This window comes from Maylandia zebra, linkage group LG5 (assembly GCF_041146795.1).
Source record: "Maylandia zebra isolate NMK-2024a linkage group LG5, Mzebra_GT3a, whole genome shotgun sequence".
NCBI classification, from domain to species: Eukaryota; Metazoa; Chordata; class Actinopteri; order Cichliformes; family Cichlidae; genus Maylandia; species Maylandia zebra.
The window spans coordinates 26,686,410-26,706,941 of NC_135171.1; the positions used below are offsets into that span (position 1 = coordinate 26,686,410).

Sequence of the window (20,532 nt, forward strand, 5' to 3'; positions counted from 1 at the left end):
CAATTTACCACAGACAATTATAGAAGCCCCATGCTAAAGTCTAAAGCTTAAAGGCACAATAAACAATATAAATATTGGCTGGGACATTTTATGAACATGCATGTGTTTGCATATGTTGCATCTATTGTTTGTTTTCTGTGTCAGCAATTATCACAGTTTTTAATTAAATACACTTTCTTGGTATAATATTACTGGAATTGCTGATCTGGTCTGACATTGGGCAAAAGGCATGGATTCTTATACTAATTGAGAAACAAAGCAAAACATAACAACACAATCAAATATCAAATACTGTATCATGTAAGTGAAGGGCAACTTCAGAAGAATGTCAGCTTGTTTCAGCAACAGGAGTATTGCTCATTTTATTCATTCACAAGCATTGTAGCAACTTGTTAGCTCAGCTAAAGGTTGCCAAATACACACAATTAAAAAAAATACACATGTATACACATACAATTCAAATATACATAGTCGTACAGAATATGGACTCTGCCATAAACTCTGAGTTTTACTAGCTACGAGTTACAACACAATAACAACTAAAACATCACTCCACACAGAATGCTCTACATCTAGTTTTCAGTGTTTTAAATGAAGTGTCAAAGAGGACGGAACACAATTATCAATACAGCGGCTAAAGACTCTAAACGGAGGCGCAAATAAAACAGCTAAAACATTTCAATGAACTTAGTAAGCATATGTAATCAAGTTGTTCCTCTTGAAACATATTCGTACATGACTGCAACAAATATTAAGGCACTTTAACTTAAAACATATGCTTTCTTATGCCTTAAAATTCTAAGTTGTCAAAAGTTGCCCGGTAGTAGTCATGGTGTCAAATTGAATCCACTGTATTTTATAAAATATTTGAATACCACTCATATTGTACAAGTTTGAAATCTTTAAGACGGCTGAAAAATAATTATTTGGACTTTTAGTTTTATATTCAATTACTTGTGAGATGGTGTGTTGCTGTCTATTTTGGAGAGACTTTTAAATACAACTCTATATATTTATTTTGAAATAAACCTTAGTATCGTTAAATTACCAACTCATAATTTTAGGCCACAAGATATAAACTCAGGATTTTAAGTTCTGAAGCTAAAGTAGCAATTTGCCAAAACAAAGACAAATATATCTATATACAGTGGCAGGTTGAATAAAGTTGAGTTAATTTCACTAAACTACGCTGTGAGTTTTTTATAGTTCTCAAGGAAAACAAACACAACAGAAGACCTACTTTGCAACAAAACAAGGGAGAGTGGCGAACACTATTGAAAAGACTAGTCATTACATAATGCAAAAGGATGAAAGTGAGTTGTTGTGGATTAATTCTGCAAACTGGGGGTAAACTTAGACGGCAAAGACACAATATCATGATGCCAGATTTATTGGCTGTACTGCACATGGGATTGTTGCTCCTCCTTACGTGTTTGACTGAGGCCTAGTCTCCTTTTCTCTGTGGCAACATTTGAGGAACATCACCATTGCACCTTGCCTGCTCTTCCTGTCTGGCTGCACTGAGCAGGGAGAGTGCAGTCTGTGTTTCCGGAGCCTTTTCGCTGCAACCACCTTTCATGTTGGCGGCAACGCCGTCGCTGCCACCTGCTGGAGGAGCAGGAGCACCGCTTGGTGCGTTGGGGTCAGCTGGAGCCCCCGTGGCCCCAGAATCGCCCTGCTCAGATGCTCGAAGTCTCTTCATGAGAGTAGTCACTCTAACAGCTTTCTGTGAGTAACGAAAATGTAGTTCATATAAGATGATTACATACAAGGAAATACATTAGTCCATCTTTTCACTTGTGCTCATCATTGGCAACTTCACTAGCCACTTCATTAGGCACAACTGTTCAACTACTCATTAATGCAAAAATCAATCACATGACAGTATCTTCATGTATTTAGACATGTAGGCAATATCCTTTTGTGCATTGTGCTCTACCTACATACAAGATGTATTCTAATATCTGTAGGTACTTTATATATATTTATATTGTGTGTATTTATAATACAATATAAGACATAATATATAATCATGTAATATAAATCATATAAAACATATAATCTATATTGTATTCTATTTGTCGAACCCTTTTTTTGGACCATGACACCAAAAAATATCCCTAATTTGTGTACAAACTTTGGAATAAATGCCATTCTGATTCTGATCCACTGAGCAATACTGGGAACCAGTAACTCAAGTCTTGAATGCACATCAAAACTTGAACGACATGGGCTACAGAGCAGCTGAAGACCACACCATGTGCCACGCCGCTCAGCTAAAAACAGGAAACCGAGGATACATTTTTCACAAGGCTTATCAACATTGGACAATAGAAGATTAGGAAAAAGTGGCCTGTTTGATTGTAGGTTCATAATTTTGTGTAAACAACATTAAAGCATTCTTCCTTGTGTAAACAATTCAGGTTGCCGTTGGTGGTTTAACAGTCTGCGGTAATTTTCTTGGCACTTTGGGCCCCTTGGTACCAACTGAGCATTATTTAAATGCTACAACCAACAGTTTGAAAGCAAGCAGGTACCATCAAAGTGTGTCTATTCTAAGAAACAGAGTCAAATAAGAGTCATTTTATGGATAAAGAAATATGTTTTAGACAATTTATACAACTAGATATAGCCTGCTAGTTGGATCCTGGGCCACAACTGAATATAACGTATGTATGTAATACACTAAACATTACATTAATTATGTAATTACATTACAGCATTAATTTAATGATGTATACTTCATATGAAGGACTACCTTCCACTTGGCTTTGGCAAAGTTCTTTTCAATTTGTGCACAAACGCCATCCTTGATGTTCTTATCTGAGGCAGCATTGCCAGAAATCCTGAAAATAAGTAACAAAAGAGAGATTTTCCTCCAGTGCCAATCTATTCATCAACTTCATAATTTAACTTGTATTCATGGTACTGTTTACATTTGATTTTGGTTCTTTACCATTCATGGGCTATGGCTTCTTGTGCCGTCAATCGCTGATCTTGGTCCACTTCCATTAAAGATGCCACTAAGCTTTTGGCTGTAAAAAATACAAATAAAATAAACAAACAAACAAGAAATAATATAAAAAAATATTTATACCTTGGACACATCATTTGCAATCTGCCTATTGCAGACACACATACATGCAACCTTGTTTCCAAAAAAGATAAGGAGTTGTGTGAATTCATATGGTTTACATATCACTTGAGTGCAGATGACCTGAACATCTCAACTCAGGATGTGTTTTAGAGAGACCAGCCGGATGTAGCAGTTTGAGACAGCTGTAGTAAACTAGTCTGATTCGAGTCATGTGATTGCTACTGACTCTTTTAGTACAGAGTCACACTGCTGGATTCTGTCCATTGTCTAACATCTTTATGGCAGTATGTTCAAAAATATTTAGACAGTGCTGAGTTTTGAGGTTTGCATATACAGTGGGGCAAAAAAGTATTTAGTCAGCCACCGATTGTGCAAGTTCCCCCACCTAAAATGATGACAGAGGTCAGTAATTTGCACCAGAGGTACACTTCAACTGTGAGAGTGAGAATGTAAAAAAAAAAATCCATGAATCCACATGGTAGGATTTGTAAAGAATTTATTCGTAAATCAGGGTGGAAAATAAGTATTTGGTCAATAACAAAAATACAACTCAATACTTTGTAACATAACCTTTGTTGGCAATAACAGAGGTCAAACGTTTACTATAGGTCTTTACCAGGTTTGCACACACAGTAGCTGGTATTTTGGCCCATTCCTCCATGCAGATCTTCTCGAGAGCAGTGATGTTTTGGGGCTGTCGCCAAGCAACACGGACTTTCAACTCCCGCCACAGATTTTCTATGGGGTTGAGGTCTGGAGACTGGCTAGGCCACTCCAGGACTTTCAAATGCTTCTTACGGAGCCACTCCTTTGTTGCCCGGGCGGTGTGTTTTGGATCATTGTCATGTTGGAAGACCCAGCCTCGTTTCATCTTCAAAGTTCTCACTGATGGAAGGAGGTTTTGGCTCAAAATCTCACGATACATGGCCCCATTCATTCTGTCCTTAACACGGATCAGTCGTCCTGTCCCCTTGGCACAAAAACAGCCCCATAGCATGATGTTTCCACCCCCATGCTTCACAGTAGGTATGGTGTTCTTGGGATGCAACTCAGTATTCTTCTTCCTCCAAACACGACGAGTTGAGTTTATACCAAAAAGTTCTACTTTGGTTTCATCTGACCACATGACATTCTCCCAATCCTCTGCTGTATCATCCATGTGCTCTCTGGCAAACTTCAGACGGGCCTGGACATGCACTGGCTTCAGCAGCGGAACACGTCTGGCACTGCGGGATTTGATTCCCTGCCGTTGTAGTGTGTTACTGATGGTGACCTTTGTTACTTTGGTCCCAGCTCTCTGCAGGTCATTCACCGGGTCCCCCCGTGTGGTTCTGGGATCTTTGCTCACCGTTCTCATGATCATTTTGACCCCACGGGATGAGATCTTGCGTGGAGCCCCAGATCGAGGGAGATTATCAGTGGTCTTGTATGTCTTCCATTTTCAGATGATTGCTCCCACAGTTGATTTTTTCACACCAAGCTGCTTGCCTATTGTAGATTCACTCTTCCCAGTCTGGTGCAGGTCTACAATACTTTTCCTGGTGTCCTTCGAAAGCTCTTTGGTCTTGGCCATGGCGGCGTTTGGAGTCTGACTGTTTGAGGCTGTGGACAGGTGTCTTTTATACAGATGATGAGTTCAAACAGGTGCCATTCATACAGGTAACGAGTGGGGGACAGAAAAGCTTCTTACAGAAGACGTTACAGGTCTGTGAGAGCCAGAGATTTTCCTTGTTTGAGGTGACCAAATACTTATTTTCCACCCTGATTTACGAATAAATTCTTTACAAATCCTACCATGTGGATTCATGGATTTTTTTTTCACATTCTGTCTCTCACAGTTGAAGTGTACCTCTGGTGCAAATTACTGACCTCTGTCATCATTTTAAGTGGGGGAACTTGCACAATCGGTGGCTGACTAAATACTTTTTTGCCCCACTGTATATGCCTGCTGCTGTCTGAGGCTGAGGTAAATAATGGTCCTGATCCCTAAGTGAGAACATACAGGATTTTTTGTTTGGTTTTTTGTTTGCATTCTGTTTTTTTTCCTACATTTTACACAGCATCTCAACTTTTTTTTTAAAATTTTATAAACAAGGTTGTACAGTCAAATACATTGAGTGTCTCTTACCAGAGTCTGAAATATCATCCCAGTATGGGGAATCAAATTCATAATCCCCTGACAAAATCTTTAGGAAAAGATTCTTATCACGATTATCAGAGTCATCTTCTTCAGCATCATCATAAAAAGGAGGGTTCCCAGACAAACTAATGAGGTAGAAAAATGAGGATAAAAGAATAAGACTTTCTTCCACAAAACTCTAACTTAAGAAAACAAAACAAAACTTGTAATACAAGATACTCTAAGCACATTATGAGCCACTTACAGTATATACATGATCACACCTATGGCCCAGCAGTCCACAGGTCTTCCATATCTCTGTCTCGCCACCACTTCAGGGGCTAGCAGCAAAAACAGGTTTTAAGTATTTTGGCAGGGATGCACTTTATAGTTAAAAACTAAAGCAGTACAAGATGAATTTTATTGATCTGAACTGATTTTACTCACCAAGATATTCAGGAGTCCCACATGGATCTTTAATGAGTCCATTTTCCAGTTTTGCCAACTGGAAGTCGCTGATAACAATTTTGGAGTGCTTCAAGCGATTAAAGTAGACCAAGTTCTCCAGCTGGTTAAGGAAATGAAAGTTTGTTTGTATCATAGAAAGCATATGATCTTAATGAATGCAACCTTATTACAAGGTGGTCCCTGCATACAGTAATTTATTTGGCCAGTGATGACATGCTGTTGTTTTTCACTAGGTGTCAGCAGTGCAATACCTTAAGGTTTCTGTGGACGATTTTCAGAGAGTGCAGGTAAGCTACAGCTTCCAACACCTGCCTCATAACATTGCTGGTGTCCCTCTCTGAGTAGTAGCCTTGATCTAAGATCCAGTCAAAGACCTCTCTGCCTGTAGCACTGGCAAAAAAGGACACCTAGATTTAATACGTCACTTTTTGATAATACTCTAAAACATTTCACAGATTCAATAAATCGTTTCTTTTGTGAGAGTTGAAGAGGTACAGTGAGCAACAAATGCCCCAAAACTACTCACAGCTCCAGGAAAATAAAGTACTCTTTCTTTGTTTCGAAGGCATCAACCAGCTGAAGGATGTTGTGATGTTTTACCCTTTGAAGGGAACAGGAGAAAGATGCAGTGACGTAGGTGAGGTTACATGAGAAATAACTGAGTCAGAAAGGATAACAAAATCTCAGTGGTACTCTGTAAAACAAGAGCATAAAACAAGGTAAAGCTGTGTAACTGCAACAGGCAGTTTTTTCCATTACGTCAAAAACTGCCAGCATGGCATCACCACGGTCTAGCTCATCAGAGGGTGAATTTTTAGAACACCAACTAAAACAGTGCAGGCCTTAGTCAAGCAATGACAAATCACCACAATAATATGTCAGTTCTGGGTTCATAAATAATCAACATCTAATGAATTCCTTATTAAACTGATTTGGGACCAAGTATGCTGATTGTTATTATAATTTCTTGTCAGTTGCTGGTATGTTGACCTTTATTATGTATTATTTTTCATGCAAATGTGACAATTGAGTCCTTAGACATCACAATAGGCCCACCGAATGTTACGTGTCATAGAATCTCAGGCTTTTAAAAATAACGTTTTACAGGATAAGAATGGTGGGAGACCCAATGAAAAAATCCTGACCAAAAATGTTTTTAGTTCTAATTTTGTCAGGTCCAATACCCATTTGTCACTAATGAAGACCTCATCTTAAAGCACAGCTAACACACTACTTTTATTTTATTTTTTTAAAGTGATGAGCAGTAGTTTTGTTTTTTTACTCATCAGTAAACACTAGATTTAAGCTGCACCTCTTGTGCTCTAATAAACATTTACGAAAGCAGTCCATGTGGGATAAACCCATGTTTATGGTAATGCCATGCCATCTACTGCAATAGTTATGCTCACTGATCTCTCTTTTTCTTCTTCTTCTTCTTTTTCTTTTCTTTTTTTTTTTTTTAGCAGATTTTCAATATGTTAAAAAGGCATAAGTCATAATTTGGCTGCAAAATAAATATATATTAAAAGGATAAATTAAGGAGTTTACTTCTCAGCTTGGTAGATGGTAAGTAAATTTTGAACATCACCGGACTTGTCCTTTAAGCAAAAACAAATATGTATGAAACTTGCAATCTGACTTTACTTGACTTTACTCTGTTTGTCACTTTTGCAATATACCAAACTTGAATATTTTGGCTTTTTCACCACAATGCCCCCTTTTTGATATTTTTGGCTGAACTCAGAGATAAATGGTCATTTCACATCAGCTTTGCTTCACTGCCAGGTGGCTTCCACACCCCTAAAGCTCTGAAATGAGCAGCGCCATACTTTACTTACATCTTCAAGATCTTAATCTCATTCTTGGCAGCTTTCCTGACTTTCCTTCCATCCTTTTTGTGGAACTTTTTGCATGTGTACATCTTTAAGGTGTTCCGGTCCTTCGCCCGGAATATCTCACAAAACTCCTCTCTGTGTCAATATGGAAAAAAAGCAAACATATATCATATTATGAGTGAAATTCCTCAGAAGTCTGTACTAGAGATGGCATGATACCACTTTTTTATGTCCGATACAGATACCGATATCATAAATTTGGATATCTGCCGATACTGATATGAATCCGATACAGTGTATTTTTTTAATGAATAAAACTGTTTGTGGGCCAAAAACAAACAAGAGAGACGGACTCGCGACAGAAAAGCTGATCAGCTGATCATTGATCAGTTTCATGATTGAAGTAGCAACAGGAGAGGGAGGGGAGAGAAGAGGCAGTCGCTCCAAATATCGGTTGTTAAGCTTAACATGGGAATGCTTTACAAACATTCAGAGATGAACTTACACACTTGCTTTACTTCTCTCTGGGATAACTTTCTTGGAGATGAAATGCCGGTTTGGCAGCACGTAGCGAGGCTCCAAATGCTCAATCAGACCGCCGACAGGTCTCGCACGCCACAGCCGCTCTATCACGTGAGGCATACTGCTCCGACGTGCTAAGGTTCTGAGCTGAGTTATGCCATGTCGCAAATTTTGTGAGGTGCTTTTGTGATATTTAATGGATCAGATTACATTTTTTATTTCTCTCCGATATCCGATCCAGTAATTTACGTCAGTATCGGAGCGATACCGATACGCGATATCGGATCGGTCCATCCCTACTATGTACACACTTGTCAGCATTCAGATAGGGAAAAATTTACTCACGATTTAACAATTTGTCCGAGGTCATACTTGTCGGTCACCTCTGAGGGACTGTTGTAATCCTTCTTCTCCCCGAGTGTCAAACAGCCAAATGGCATGGCAGCTCGTGCCCTAGCCGGGGAATATCTTGCCAACACAACCTGCCAACGATGGGTAATAAGTGAAGAGATAACATATGAGTATAGCTTTGTTTTGAAAGATAACGGCATAGTACATAGTATTTGCTAAATACTGTAAACAACATTATTGCACACGAGTTTTAAAAGCTGTGCTAAAAATTACTTGAGAACGAAATAAACTGTTTCATTAATGACCCTAAAAGAAATAGGAGGAATGGTTTCTCAGCGATGCGTTTAGCATTAAATGAGTAAATGCAGTAAATCAGTGCACACATTTGCAGGAAGCAAAACTCTCTTTCTCTGGAATCTTTTTGGTTGTACATCTGAGACTAGGCAGGCATAATTGAGCTTGTGGGAGCAAATTATTTCAAATTACCACAAGAGAAACACAACATAAAAATTAAAAATTTCAGTAATCTTCTTCGGGGAACTCAGTGAGACCGGCAAGCGTGCTTCTTTCCATCCTGCAGTGAGTCAGCCCTGTACTGCAGGAGCAGCAGCTTTCATTTGTCTGTTTTCTGCAGTAAAGAATATTCAGGTGGATCTGACCTTGTGCAACAGCTGACATTTTTTCTGCTTTTGTATATGCTAAACTGCTTAAAATTTGGAAAAGCTGTTGCCCTGTTGGCTTTGAAATAACAAGAGAAAACACCACAATATTAACATATAAACCCGTACATGTTCACTGTCAACCAGTAGGAAGAATTCAATTATAAGAATTAAGAAAATATACGAGAAAATCTATTAGAGAATAATATTATTGTCCAAGTACTGTACTACAACAAAATAAGTGGTAGTTTATGATCACAAAACTAATGAATAACATGCAGTGTAAGCCACATGGCTTCCCAAAAAGAAGTTCAGTGCCTTCGTTCGAATACGTAACTGTGTGTCAGACAAATATTATAATGCTGGAAAATGTGAAATCACATAGGATAATTTATTAAATGCTTATCTTTTTTGGTCAATCTTCCCAAGGACACCAACAGAGTAATGTAAAACAATTTAGACTCTAATAATATAGTCTGTGATTTATACAGCGATTTTATGGTTTGAGTCAAAACACTGACAGGTTCCAACAATGTGTATTAGTTCTCCATGTTCCGTGAACAACAGCTTCCACACACATCATGTATGTGATCCATCCATCCATGCATGGGTGGCGATTGACTGATTGGAGCCCATCAGAGATGTTACAGGACGAAAGAGTGAAAAGCTGAAATCCTGGGTACAGCCTGGACAGGTTGCCAGTGTATTTTCATGCAGGTTTTATTTAACTCAGTTCTGCAGAAATCCCAGGTTCTGAACCACCAATTAATTTTCTATAACACAAATCTCGATATGTTGTAAGATAAACAACATAAATATGAGAATTTTCAGTATATGGGAAAAAACTTTTACTAAATATGTCAATCATACATCATAAATAACCTACAGCTTTCATAAATACAAAACACTTTGAGTGCACTGGTCTCTCTAATGACCAAAATAACAGAGCTTACAAATACATAACAACATAAATCCTTAACTGTAGGATAAATGACTGCATGCAGGATGACATTTCCAACTGTATGCCACAAAAAGCCCAATAAATTAAATTCACCCACATGAATTCCTCTAACAGGTTTCTATGCCAATTTCACAGCCTGGCTACATAACCCCGCTGCTTTTTTTTCATCATGAAAATTGGAGCACTTTTATGGACACAAAGTGATCTAACACTGGATCATTTGCTATAACGTGTTCTCAGAGCAACGGCATTTTGTGTCTCGCCTTTGCTTTGAATTAGTTATCTACTTTGCTTAGAGACTTTCTGTCTTGTGAGATCAGTGCAAGCAGCTGGTGGTCAAAGTGTTTACCAGCTGGGCTTCTGGTTTCAATTCTAGGTTAGAACTCAAACTTTGCTTTGAAATTACACATAACTTTAAATTCTGATAACCTGAGCTGATGCGGCTGAACAAGTCCACAACTGCCAGCTAAAATTACTGATGACATAGGATCTGTGTGTGGATAACAGACTATTTTTTTGGCAGGCCTTACAATGGAAGTAGCAGCCAGTGCAGAAGAGTGGGAGTACAAAAATTCTGACTGAGGTGTTGAGTGATAGCCTCAGTCAAGACCAGAGATAAAGATTTCTCCCGGCTGCTGCATCCAGTAATATCTGTAGTACAGCAAGGTGTAACATATTTTAAGAAGATGTTCTTTCAGTGCACTTTTTAACAATGTATTGCTTAAGAGTAATTGTGAATCAAGATAGCACCCTCGAGTCGAAGACACTGGGATGGTATAGGTGACCAAATGTTCTCAAGGAGACTCTCCAAAGACATCTATGGGAGATAGTGACGCTGCAGTATCTGAACGCCTTATCTTTTCTAGCGATATTCCAAATTTTAGCTTCTTTTTAAGCAATCTAAGAAATGACACAAGTCAGGTTAATATGTCACCATAAGGCTATTTAGTGGTTTAGTGGAAAGACACAGTTTCCAACTTCTTTATCGCTTGGATTTTGTGTTTGCAAAGTGCTCTTTCAGTAAACAAATTGATAACAATTCTAAAATGCAGCATCCTTTATTAGACTTCAGCAGATGACCTTTATTGCATTTTTTACACATCTTCTATCTCTACCTGTATGTACTGTAAAATCTTTGACGCATGAGGTTCATATCATTAGTACTAGGGTAAGCAATGCAGTAGGTAGTTACAGTACAACTATTATTAATTTAAGAGCTATGTAATTGTGTGTGAATAGGAATGCGGACACATTATGCAAGTTACCAGCATTTCTAAGTCACTGTTACTTATGTGGTAAAAAGTAATCCACCCACTCTTTGACTACAAACAGGCCACTTTTATTTTGAGCACGCTAAAGTGAAGGTGGGGGTCAACTTGGAGTAGCCAAAGGGATCAAGTCTCTTCTTTTCAGCCATTACTTTTTTGTTATTTAAGTCCATCCCAGACTTTACTCAAGGTTGTGTTTTTTCTTCAGTGTGCACAAGCAGGAGATGTTTCCTGAGGGGTGAGTGAAAGACCGAGAGTGCTGCAAACTAAAAGCACGCGATCCATCTCCTCCTGCAGAGCTCTAGCCTAAACAATTCCATACTTCAGTTTACCATTTGCCTGGTGAAAATGCAGAACACAACAGCGTGGCTCTCCTCTGTCCTAAAGGGGCGAGCTTTCACTTCTAGAGTATGGGAGCGTTTGAAAGATATGCCCAAGCTAAATCACATCCTCTGCATCAATCTGACAAGAATAATACCCAGACTCACCATTAGCATTTTCTCTCACTCAGATTGATACAACTCTGTTGTCTGGGTATCAGAATAATTTCTTTTCATTATACATACACCAGTCCTGTAAGGCTCATTTAGACCAACGGAAGAAAACATACTACGTACGTGAGGACACAAACGCACACATTTTGCTTTCATTGTTTGTGTTTATTCAACCAGAATTCATGATCTTATTTACCCTCACTTATAAAAGGGCTTGAACAAAAACTAGGCCGCAAGCATATTTAGTAAGGTCTGACCAGAGTTTTAAGAAACACGCATTTTATCTCATGGCCTCTGTTTCTCACCACACAGACAATAGCTACCGCAGAAAGACAGACAATATCATGAATGCCAAGCAGAATTAGAAGGTAAGGCGGATGTCAGACCAGTTAATACAATTATCAGACCTCACAATGAATCACAGATCCCTACACCTGTTCTCATAAGCTTGAGTCACAGGACGGCTCAGCAAACAATAAACAGAAATATGACAAGTTGGGCAGAATTTTGTGTGCACATGTTTTTCCCCTTTCAAAGCAATCTTTGAGATAAGAAGCAGTTCTTCAGCAGAAGACAGAAAAAAAAAGATAGAAGACACTTGACTATTGCTGAGTCAGGGGTCTTTTATCTATGCTTTTTGAAAGAGCTGAATGAAGTGCTCTTCAGTAATGGGGATGTAAATTATGTCTCAAATTAAGTCGCTGAGCTCAACTTAAAAAAAGAAAAATATAACTAGCGACACCCTTGGTGAATAATGACAAAGGCAGAACGGTGTGATTAGAAAACAAATTAATAAAAAATTAAAAAAAAGATGTCACTGTCCAGCTGCTGATTGGTAGCATAAAGTAGTAGCTCAGGTTATTTTGTTTTCAGTAATAACAACTTTAATATACAGCCTACAAAGCTGACAGTCGTGATGCGTGGGGTTTGAATAGACATCTTTTTTTTTACAGAGGTTTTGCAACATTAGAAACCAAACACAAAAAACTCCCATTTCTATGCTGAAATGGGATTTAAACAAAAGTGAACAAAAAGGTCAAAAATGTATAAAGAAAAAGAAAAAATGATCCCCCTGAACTTGAATGTGATGTATAATATCTGACAAGAAACCAAGAAGCAATTTGTGTTTAGGTCTCTGTCCTTTTCATTGACTTTGTTGTTGTTATTCACTAGCTGGAGTTGCATTTGTTTTATTGATAGTGACAGTGGGATGAAATGTATGTATGTTACAAAAATGAAACTGTGAGTACACTGAGCCATAGAGCTGCAGTCGCATAATGCTCCCACTGACCCTTTATTAAGGAAAATAAATTACATACATCTGGAACACATTACCAACTGGACATGGTCCTGCCACAAAGGGTACTAAAATATAAGCCTTTGTCTGTAAATATCATCCTAGGGCACATCTCAGCTGCCTACCACCGGTCTAATTTTGAAGAATAAGATTAATGAGGATGGATGGCACTTTTTCACATTGCGTTCCAGCAGTTGCACAACACTGCCTAACCTTAGGGGACTATTATGATTCAAAATAAAATCTTTGAGGGATGAGGCATGTCTGCGTTTTTGTTCTGCTCATGCTGATGTGAGTTTGAGAAGAAAAAAAAGCCTGGAAATTTGCATTATGCATTATATTCTAGCAGTTAAAAATGACAGCAATGTATCAGAATTTTAAAATAATCAGTGTTTTTAAGCAGTCTCACCTAGGCTGCAGTGCCTGAATGGCATGAACGTGTTAAGTTTAAATATGGCTAAAAATAATAACCATCATCTGCATTCAGTAAGTAAAAAAAAGTATGACTGTGGAGCTGGGTGGAAAAGATTTGGATATTTTATTTTATGTGTTAAAATACTGAGTTCAACACAATGCCAGAAGTTTATAAATTTTAATTTTAAAAACATCCTAAATAAAAATTAGATTTCATGAATTTACTGATTTCAGCTTGCAATTGTCTTTTTTTTTTTGTAATTTAATGAATTGGCATCATGAATATGTACATGAAGTAATTTCATGTGTTTTTATGCTTCACTCATTTTGCTTTATTAAATAAACTATTATCTAATAAACCCTAAAATACTAAGACATTATATGTTCAATGTTCCTGCAGTGACATTGTATTTATAATCCATCTTATAACTGCATGTTGTTTCACTGTAATAAAGCTTTGTCTCTTTTGGTCTTCTAAGCAGCATAATTGATATGCTGAGTCATGTTGAACAACTGTGATGGAAACTGGATGATGCGTACCGATTTTCCCCAAAGCAGACGTTCATTTTACGGATACTATTTACTGTCGTTGCCTTGTTTACTTGTTTTATGTTCTAGTAGACCACTAGTACGCATACTTCACAATGTAATGGGTGTGTTTGTGTAGGAGGTAACAACTGACAACCTCTGAAGGCAGTTTGGAAGAACATAAACCTTTTTTTGGGGGGGTCTGGAGAACATTTTTTTTTCTTTTACTGTGCTTTTGTTGTTAGGTTTGCCCGTGACATTTTACAGACATGACTACAAGCGTCCTTATTTATTCCTTATTTATTTATATATTCATTTTTAAATAAATGTTTCTTGCTGCTATTTTGGAATTGGATTGTTTGTCAAAGCCATGTGAGACAGTGGCAGCAGGCCAGAGCTGTGGATTTGGCCACAGCTGAGGCTCTTCAAAGGAAACTGCTTGGTGACAGGGGGCAGATGGCAGTGATAATATCTGAGCCAAATTTTATAGCTTGTAATGCTTCATTTATGATTAAAATGTCCCTCTTGCTAGCTGTGAATGCAAAGCACACATTTACATTTTTCATTTTCCGACACATTAAGGCAGAAATGAACACAGGCGAAAGAAAAGTGTTTGTTTTGTCCCAACCCACCCAACCCCACCCCTCCTCGAACGGCAGGTCCAGTGAGGTGGAGAAAATTGTTGAGTATGAATCAGTCCTTTTTTGTGCTTGCTTGTGCAATGCACTGACTCGTACCATTCAACTCTTTTCTGAAGCATCACTGGCTCATCTTACCACTTTCTTCTGATGTTGTTTTGTTGCCATGGTTTCCAAGAGCTACAGTATGCATTGTGGCACCGTCTGTACAGAACAGCTCTCTGTGCTCTCACTGGCATTACTCCCCAAAACCACTGCCACTTCATGTGACCGAAACTCTATTAAAAGAGTTTACAGAACGAAACTTCAAAAATATTAACCGAGGTAATTAATCGAGAAAGATACTGAAGCTTGTTCACCACAATACTCTGACACTATACCAGAGCGGTGTATGACCCAGTTATCAGACAGCTACTTTAACCTACTGGAATGCACCACTGCATAGAAATATTAAATTCAGTGTATAGCTTGCTACATGAACTGAAAACCACAGATCTCTTCAGGTAAGCCCTTTCCACACTCTTCTCAGTGATGAATCTTTTACTGTTTCTTGGAAAGAAGAACCACCAAAGCAGAGTGTGGTGTGTCTACATCTCTGTTTGTAAATATATGTAAATACTGGATATTCATACATGCACATTCTAATATGCATTTCCAAATTCTGCATTTAAACACAGCATCTCTTATCACTGTATCATTGTATCAAGTCTCTTGTTTTCTGCACCAGGTTTTCCAAACTTCTGTGCGCTAATTACAAATTCCCACTCCTTTAATGCTGTGTAATTGATCCAAATCCGTAATGACTAAAATGACACGTCACTGCAATCCTTTCAAGAGCCACTACAGGTATACAAGGGCACCCTTATGGCTTTCTTTTTTAAAAATGGTTTATTCTAGGAGACAGTCACTTGGACTGTTGTGCTTCTTCTGGGAAAGTGTTCAAAACGTCAAAGCACTCTCCCTCCTTCTGGGGTGTAAGAAGTGGTGGCCAAAGTAAGTGGGGATTGTAAGCTCGCTGGCTGTGAAAAGATGACAAATAATGACAAGGAGGCATGGACACCGCGAGACTGTTAAAATGTGAACTGAAGAAGTACTGCAGTCTGAGTGCAGGGAGAAGACGCCTTATGTAAATCTGGAGCGCAGTTTGAGCAAGTCTATGAACTACCGCTTCAAAATTTTAGATTTTGAATTAAGTTATGATAATGAAGAGTATATGCAAACTTGCCATCGGCAGCAAAACCGATTTCACCGTTATTAGTCTTCCTATAGGAATACACTGACAGCCCAGTAGCTCATGCAGGTTTAACAGTTTATGCATAGCTCAAAAAATGCGCTTAGCACAGGTTCGTCCGATGTCACCGATCCTGCTGTTTTCTGAAATCACGTGAGAATGTCTGCTATTCCTACCAAAATGTTTAATTCCTCCAAAAGTTTTCAAAACATCTCGGCTGTGTTGTGTTTTGGTATCAAAGACGGTCATTCGCGTTACTGAATAAATAAACCTCGGAGAACATCCCTCAACAATTTCACTTATCGTTTTTGTTTTCAGTGTTTTGCAGTCTTATGACACTAATCCAAATTACGCAAACTGTACTCACTTACCTTCAACGAAGTCAACTGGTACTCGGTAATCCAAGTCTTTGCGTAATATTCGAGTATTTGACTGCGGCTTCACTTTTCTTTGGATGCATCCACTGATGTCCCAGCGTGCTATCACAGAGATATAAGATACTCGAGCGTTTCCAACAAGTCAGCGTATTCACGGGAGTATTACGTGAACGTTTGATGGTAACCGCGGACTATGATGCAGAAAGGAGGGGAAGCGTGTGTGCGCGCGAGTGCGACCCACTGTGTAGCAGTGTTTGGAGCACTATATACGTGCACCACTGCATCAATTATGTTTTGAAAGCAAAGTATATTTAGGGAGATGTCTCAAAATGGGGCTTGGAGGAACAGGAAAAAAAAAAGCTTCTTTTTTAATAGAACGAAAATCTCGTTGCTACTTCCACGAGGAAGACTGGAAGTAATTCCATTTTAAATGGCCATTTCCTTTCATTAGATTTCTTTCATCCCTGAAGAAAGAAGGGTGCAGCCTACCTTTAGGGTGAACTTTCAGTACACCTTGTGGTTAACCAAATAACAGCATATTTAGTCATGAAATTAGAGTTGCAGGAAGATACATAGATAAAGTACCATCATCAAAGATCAAGTAATCCTGCAAGATGTTTGACTGGAAAACATCTCAAACACAAGCAGCACAATTCCATCATGTATCAACGAGACTAGGGCAGTACCTTCAACTTCACAAAAACTGCAAGCTGTCTATGATATATTTTCCAATATATTTTCCAGAGTATAGCCTATACTCATGTTAAAAACCACCTGCTATGTTAAGCAACTGACTAGGAGGCAACATGCTTTCTCCTTTATTTCTCCACAGAGCGCATTCATATCTATTTTTACCAACTTATTAAAGTGTATTGATTTCTGATGCCTTTTAATTTGCTGTGATGAACTGGATTGAAGGTTTATGTCCATGCAGCTCGATTGTCAGATCAAACCGAAAGCCAGGGAGTACAAGAATGCCAGTCCAAAGTATCTTTGGGAAACAACTGGCAGTAAAGTGAGTAACACAAGATTAGTTTAGTACATTAACTGTATCCCTTATCCAGAGCTGCTACACAACATAAAAATTAACCTGTGCAAGAAAAAAAAAGGATCACCAAGCACAGTTTTGTTTTTCATCTCTTGAGCTGATACTGGTACAGGGCTCACTCAAGCCTCTGAAGAGGTGATTACATGAGGTAGAAATAACATTAACAACACACTTCTGGAGCAGGTGCTATCCTCAACCTCTTCACAGACCGTGTGGGTGCTGTGTGTCATGGTGAAATTGCTGAAAATGCGCAGGTTTGAAAATAAACATCTATTACGTGGTTCTTTCCGCTCATATTTTTAATGCATATAAAGTTTAGTTAGTTTAGACAACAGAAATCTGTCATTTTTAGAGCTCGCTGAGTGCAGTGAAAACAGATATCACCATAAGTAACTTTGCAATTATGTACAGGTATGCAGAGGATCTGCAGGGATTTTAGATTGTAGGCAGACTCTGTAGCACTGCCTTATATAACAGGAGTGTCTCTCCTTTCCGAAAATGAGTAATGCCGCTAAAAGGCCATTGGGATAACTGGAAAGAGTGTGGTGGAGCATCTTTAACCTGCTCCCCACCTACCCACAAAACCACCTACTCTCTCTTTTCTGACTCCCTGTAATATATGGCTCTCCAGAATTCTGGTTGTCTTAGGAGTACAAGTTGTGCTGTATCACAAATCTGAATCCTGAAATTTTATATACTGTTGTCAAAATTTATAAACTACTATAGGTTTAAAATCCTCTCTCCAGCCATCCATTAAATTTTAAAGTGGAAAATCAAGCATTTAAAGCCAAAAGAGCTCAGAAATACAACTCCCACTAAAAGTGCTGCAAAAGAAGCACCTTTTCTAATGAAAATTAACAAGACTGCATGGAGTTTTCATCAAAAGTGAGGCCTCTGTTTTTCCTGAAAACCAATATTATTAGATAAAAGATATTTGGAGAGTGTCCAGGGTGCTTGAGACACTGTCTAGAACAGTTATAAAGAATCTAGTGTGACAGCCTTGAGACGTGATACTTCCCTGTGCTTTGAGTGGTCAGCAAGTCCAAAAAAGTGTTATATAAATCTAATTCATTGTCAAAGGAGCTGAAGGACAGCAGGTCATTTTAGATATGTATAATGAAGGATTGCAACATGTGTAGAATATGTATTTACTCCACACCCGTGTTTACATTTGAATATTTGTATGTCCACATGCTCGATACAACTGCAAGATTGGCTCTGACATCAATGTTGTCCGTGTGCTGTCACCATAGTAACAGCCTCTTAGGGACAAGGATTTTGCAGTGTGGTGCCATTTGATAGAAGAAACTGTAGTGCAAGTCATTTTGCACTAACAAATCTCACAACAGGTATCTTTAAAACAACCATGAGCATCATTTCCAGATCTAAGAGACTCTGGGGTTGGTTGTAATTTAATTCTTGCTGCTGAATTTAAATTAAAATCCAATGATTTTAGCGCCTCGAAAGTTTAGACAAACATTTTTCACATTTATTGAGTCTCGTCGGCCTGAAGACCCTCGTATCTCTGAGCTTTGGTTCACTGTGCACACTTCACTCTTATTTTACTCTTATTTAATGTTGGATATTTATTAGTTACATGTCTAATTCATTGCGTCACGATGAGAAACTTGCACAGACAGCCATTTCAAAGTGAATCACATTAATGTGGATTTCGACCTTCAGCAGTCATTGCAAATTTGGTTAACGGCAACAGACTGTATCATTTTTATGAATGCGGAATTCAGAATTAATAACTACCCATTGTTAAAGCTATTTTGCCTTGTGCATTTGAAAGAATGTTAAATATGTTTTATCTAATAAAGAGAAACACTCTCTACTTAGTTCTTTCCTGAACAAAACATGCACTATATCCCCCTAATGTGATTTATATCATTCGTAATTAACCACAGGCTTTTTAGTCGGTCATACAGTAAAACCATACGCAAAAGTGGAATCTGCGTCATTAAGCTCGCAGGCACTACCTCACTGTGCTTCTCAGAAACTACTCAATGCTCTGCTCATCCTTATGTTACCATGGTTGCATGTAGTTAATCCAGCATTTGTAAGTCTGTGAATGGACTCAAATGGCTCCCTGCTTAACAGGTCCAAGATGTTTGTCTTTTTGTCTGTGTCTGAAATCAGTTCCTTCAGTGAAGGATTTCAAATACAGAGTGGGTTTTGTTAATACCACACCAGACATGACAAGAATTTATCCCAGTACATTATGTTACACCTTCTAGATCTTGAGAAAAGACAGAAAAAAGTTATTCCAGCAGATCAAACAATGTTGTTAAATCAGCACAATTTCTTCACTGTTTTATTGAAAAGAAAAAAAATGTATTTATTTATTTTTTCACTTCTTTGCAGAAAAGGCTTTGCTCTTAAATCCTTTTCTGACCAAAATATTTTTTTTCTTCACAATGCTGTACTCATGTTTGTAAAAAGATGAGTCAACTTATATTTTAACTTAGTTGCCATAGAAACCAAAACCAATAGTCATGGGGTCTGTGATGAAAACCTTTGAAGGACTGAAGGCATGCTTCTCAAGCATCAGTGGAGACCTTGACAGCTATTACAGCAGTCTCTTAAGACATAAAGAAAGACTTCATGTGAACACATTCCCATTTATTCAATGTAACATATAAACACTGCGGCAAAATGCAAATAGTAGTCCAGCGGGAAGGTTAATGCAGAAGACCAATGTTAAAATTAAAATAATAATGTGGAGTAAGGCAGAAAGGGTTCTAAATGAGAAGACCTTTAAATAATTTAAAAAGGACATCTTTAACTCGATTACATTACAATAATATGTTTAGTCTTGGTGCATTACACAGAATTACTCTTGTAATGATTAGAGCATACAACATGATAGTGTATGTATTCACTGTCATTTATCCATTCATACAAAATGCAGTGTTTTACATTTAAAAGTAAAACCACAAGTAAATGTTAGTTTTTAATGTTGTTTTAGGTGCTTAACACTGCCACCTCACAGAAAGAAGGCCCTGAGTTCGTATCCAAGTCAGGGTCTTTCTCTGTAATGTTTGCATGTTCTTCCTGTGCTTGTGTGGGTTCTTTCCAGGTACTCTGGCTTCCTCCGACAGTCCAAAGACATGAATGTTAACCACAGGTGTGAATGGTTATCTACCTCTATGTTAATCCAGGGTGTGCATCGCCTATTGCCCTACAACAGCTGGGGTAGGCTCCAGCCCCAACTATGATTTG

General features: G+C 38.2%; 1 protein-coding gene across 1 annotated transcript; it reads right to left on the reverse strand.

Annotated features, from left to right (window-relative positions):
• Positions 1–337: 337 nt before the first annotated feature.
• camkva (CaM kinase-like vesicle-associated a) lies at positions 338–16,512 on the reverse strand. The gene is made up of 11 exons (XM_004548698.4): positions 16,254–16,512; positions 8,387–8,523; positions 7,523–7,654; positions 6,211–6,285; positions 5,936–6,074; positions 5,664–5,784; positions 5,482–5,557; positions 5,226–5,362; positions 2,957–3,035; positions 2,759–2,846; positions 338–1,726 (listed from the first exon to the last, which is right to left on the reverse strand). Exons 2-11 carry the CDS (start codon positions 8,479–8,481, stop codon positions 1,445–1,447), a joined length of 1,224 nt encoding a protein of 407 aa, XP_004548755.2. The 5' UTR covers positions 8,482–8,523; positions 16,254–16,512; the 3' UTR covers positions 338–1,444.
• Positions 16,513–20,532: the final 4,020 nt, after the last annotated feature.

Coding starts and splice junctions, on each gene's coding strand:
- camkva (XM_004548698.4), bottom strand. CDS start 8,481: ATGCCATTTGGCTGTTTGACACTCGGGGAGAAGAAGGATTACAACAGT. Junction 6,075..6,210: donor TACTTTATTTTCCTGGAGCT/GTGAGTAGTTTT, acceptor CTTTTTTGCCAG/TGCTACAGGCAGAGAGGTCT. Junction 5,785..5,935: donor TCGTCCACAGAAACCTTAAG/GTATTGCACTGC, acceptor TTCCTTAACCAG/CTGGAGAACTTGGTCTACTT.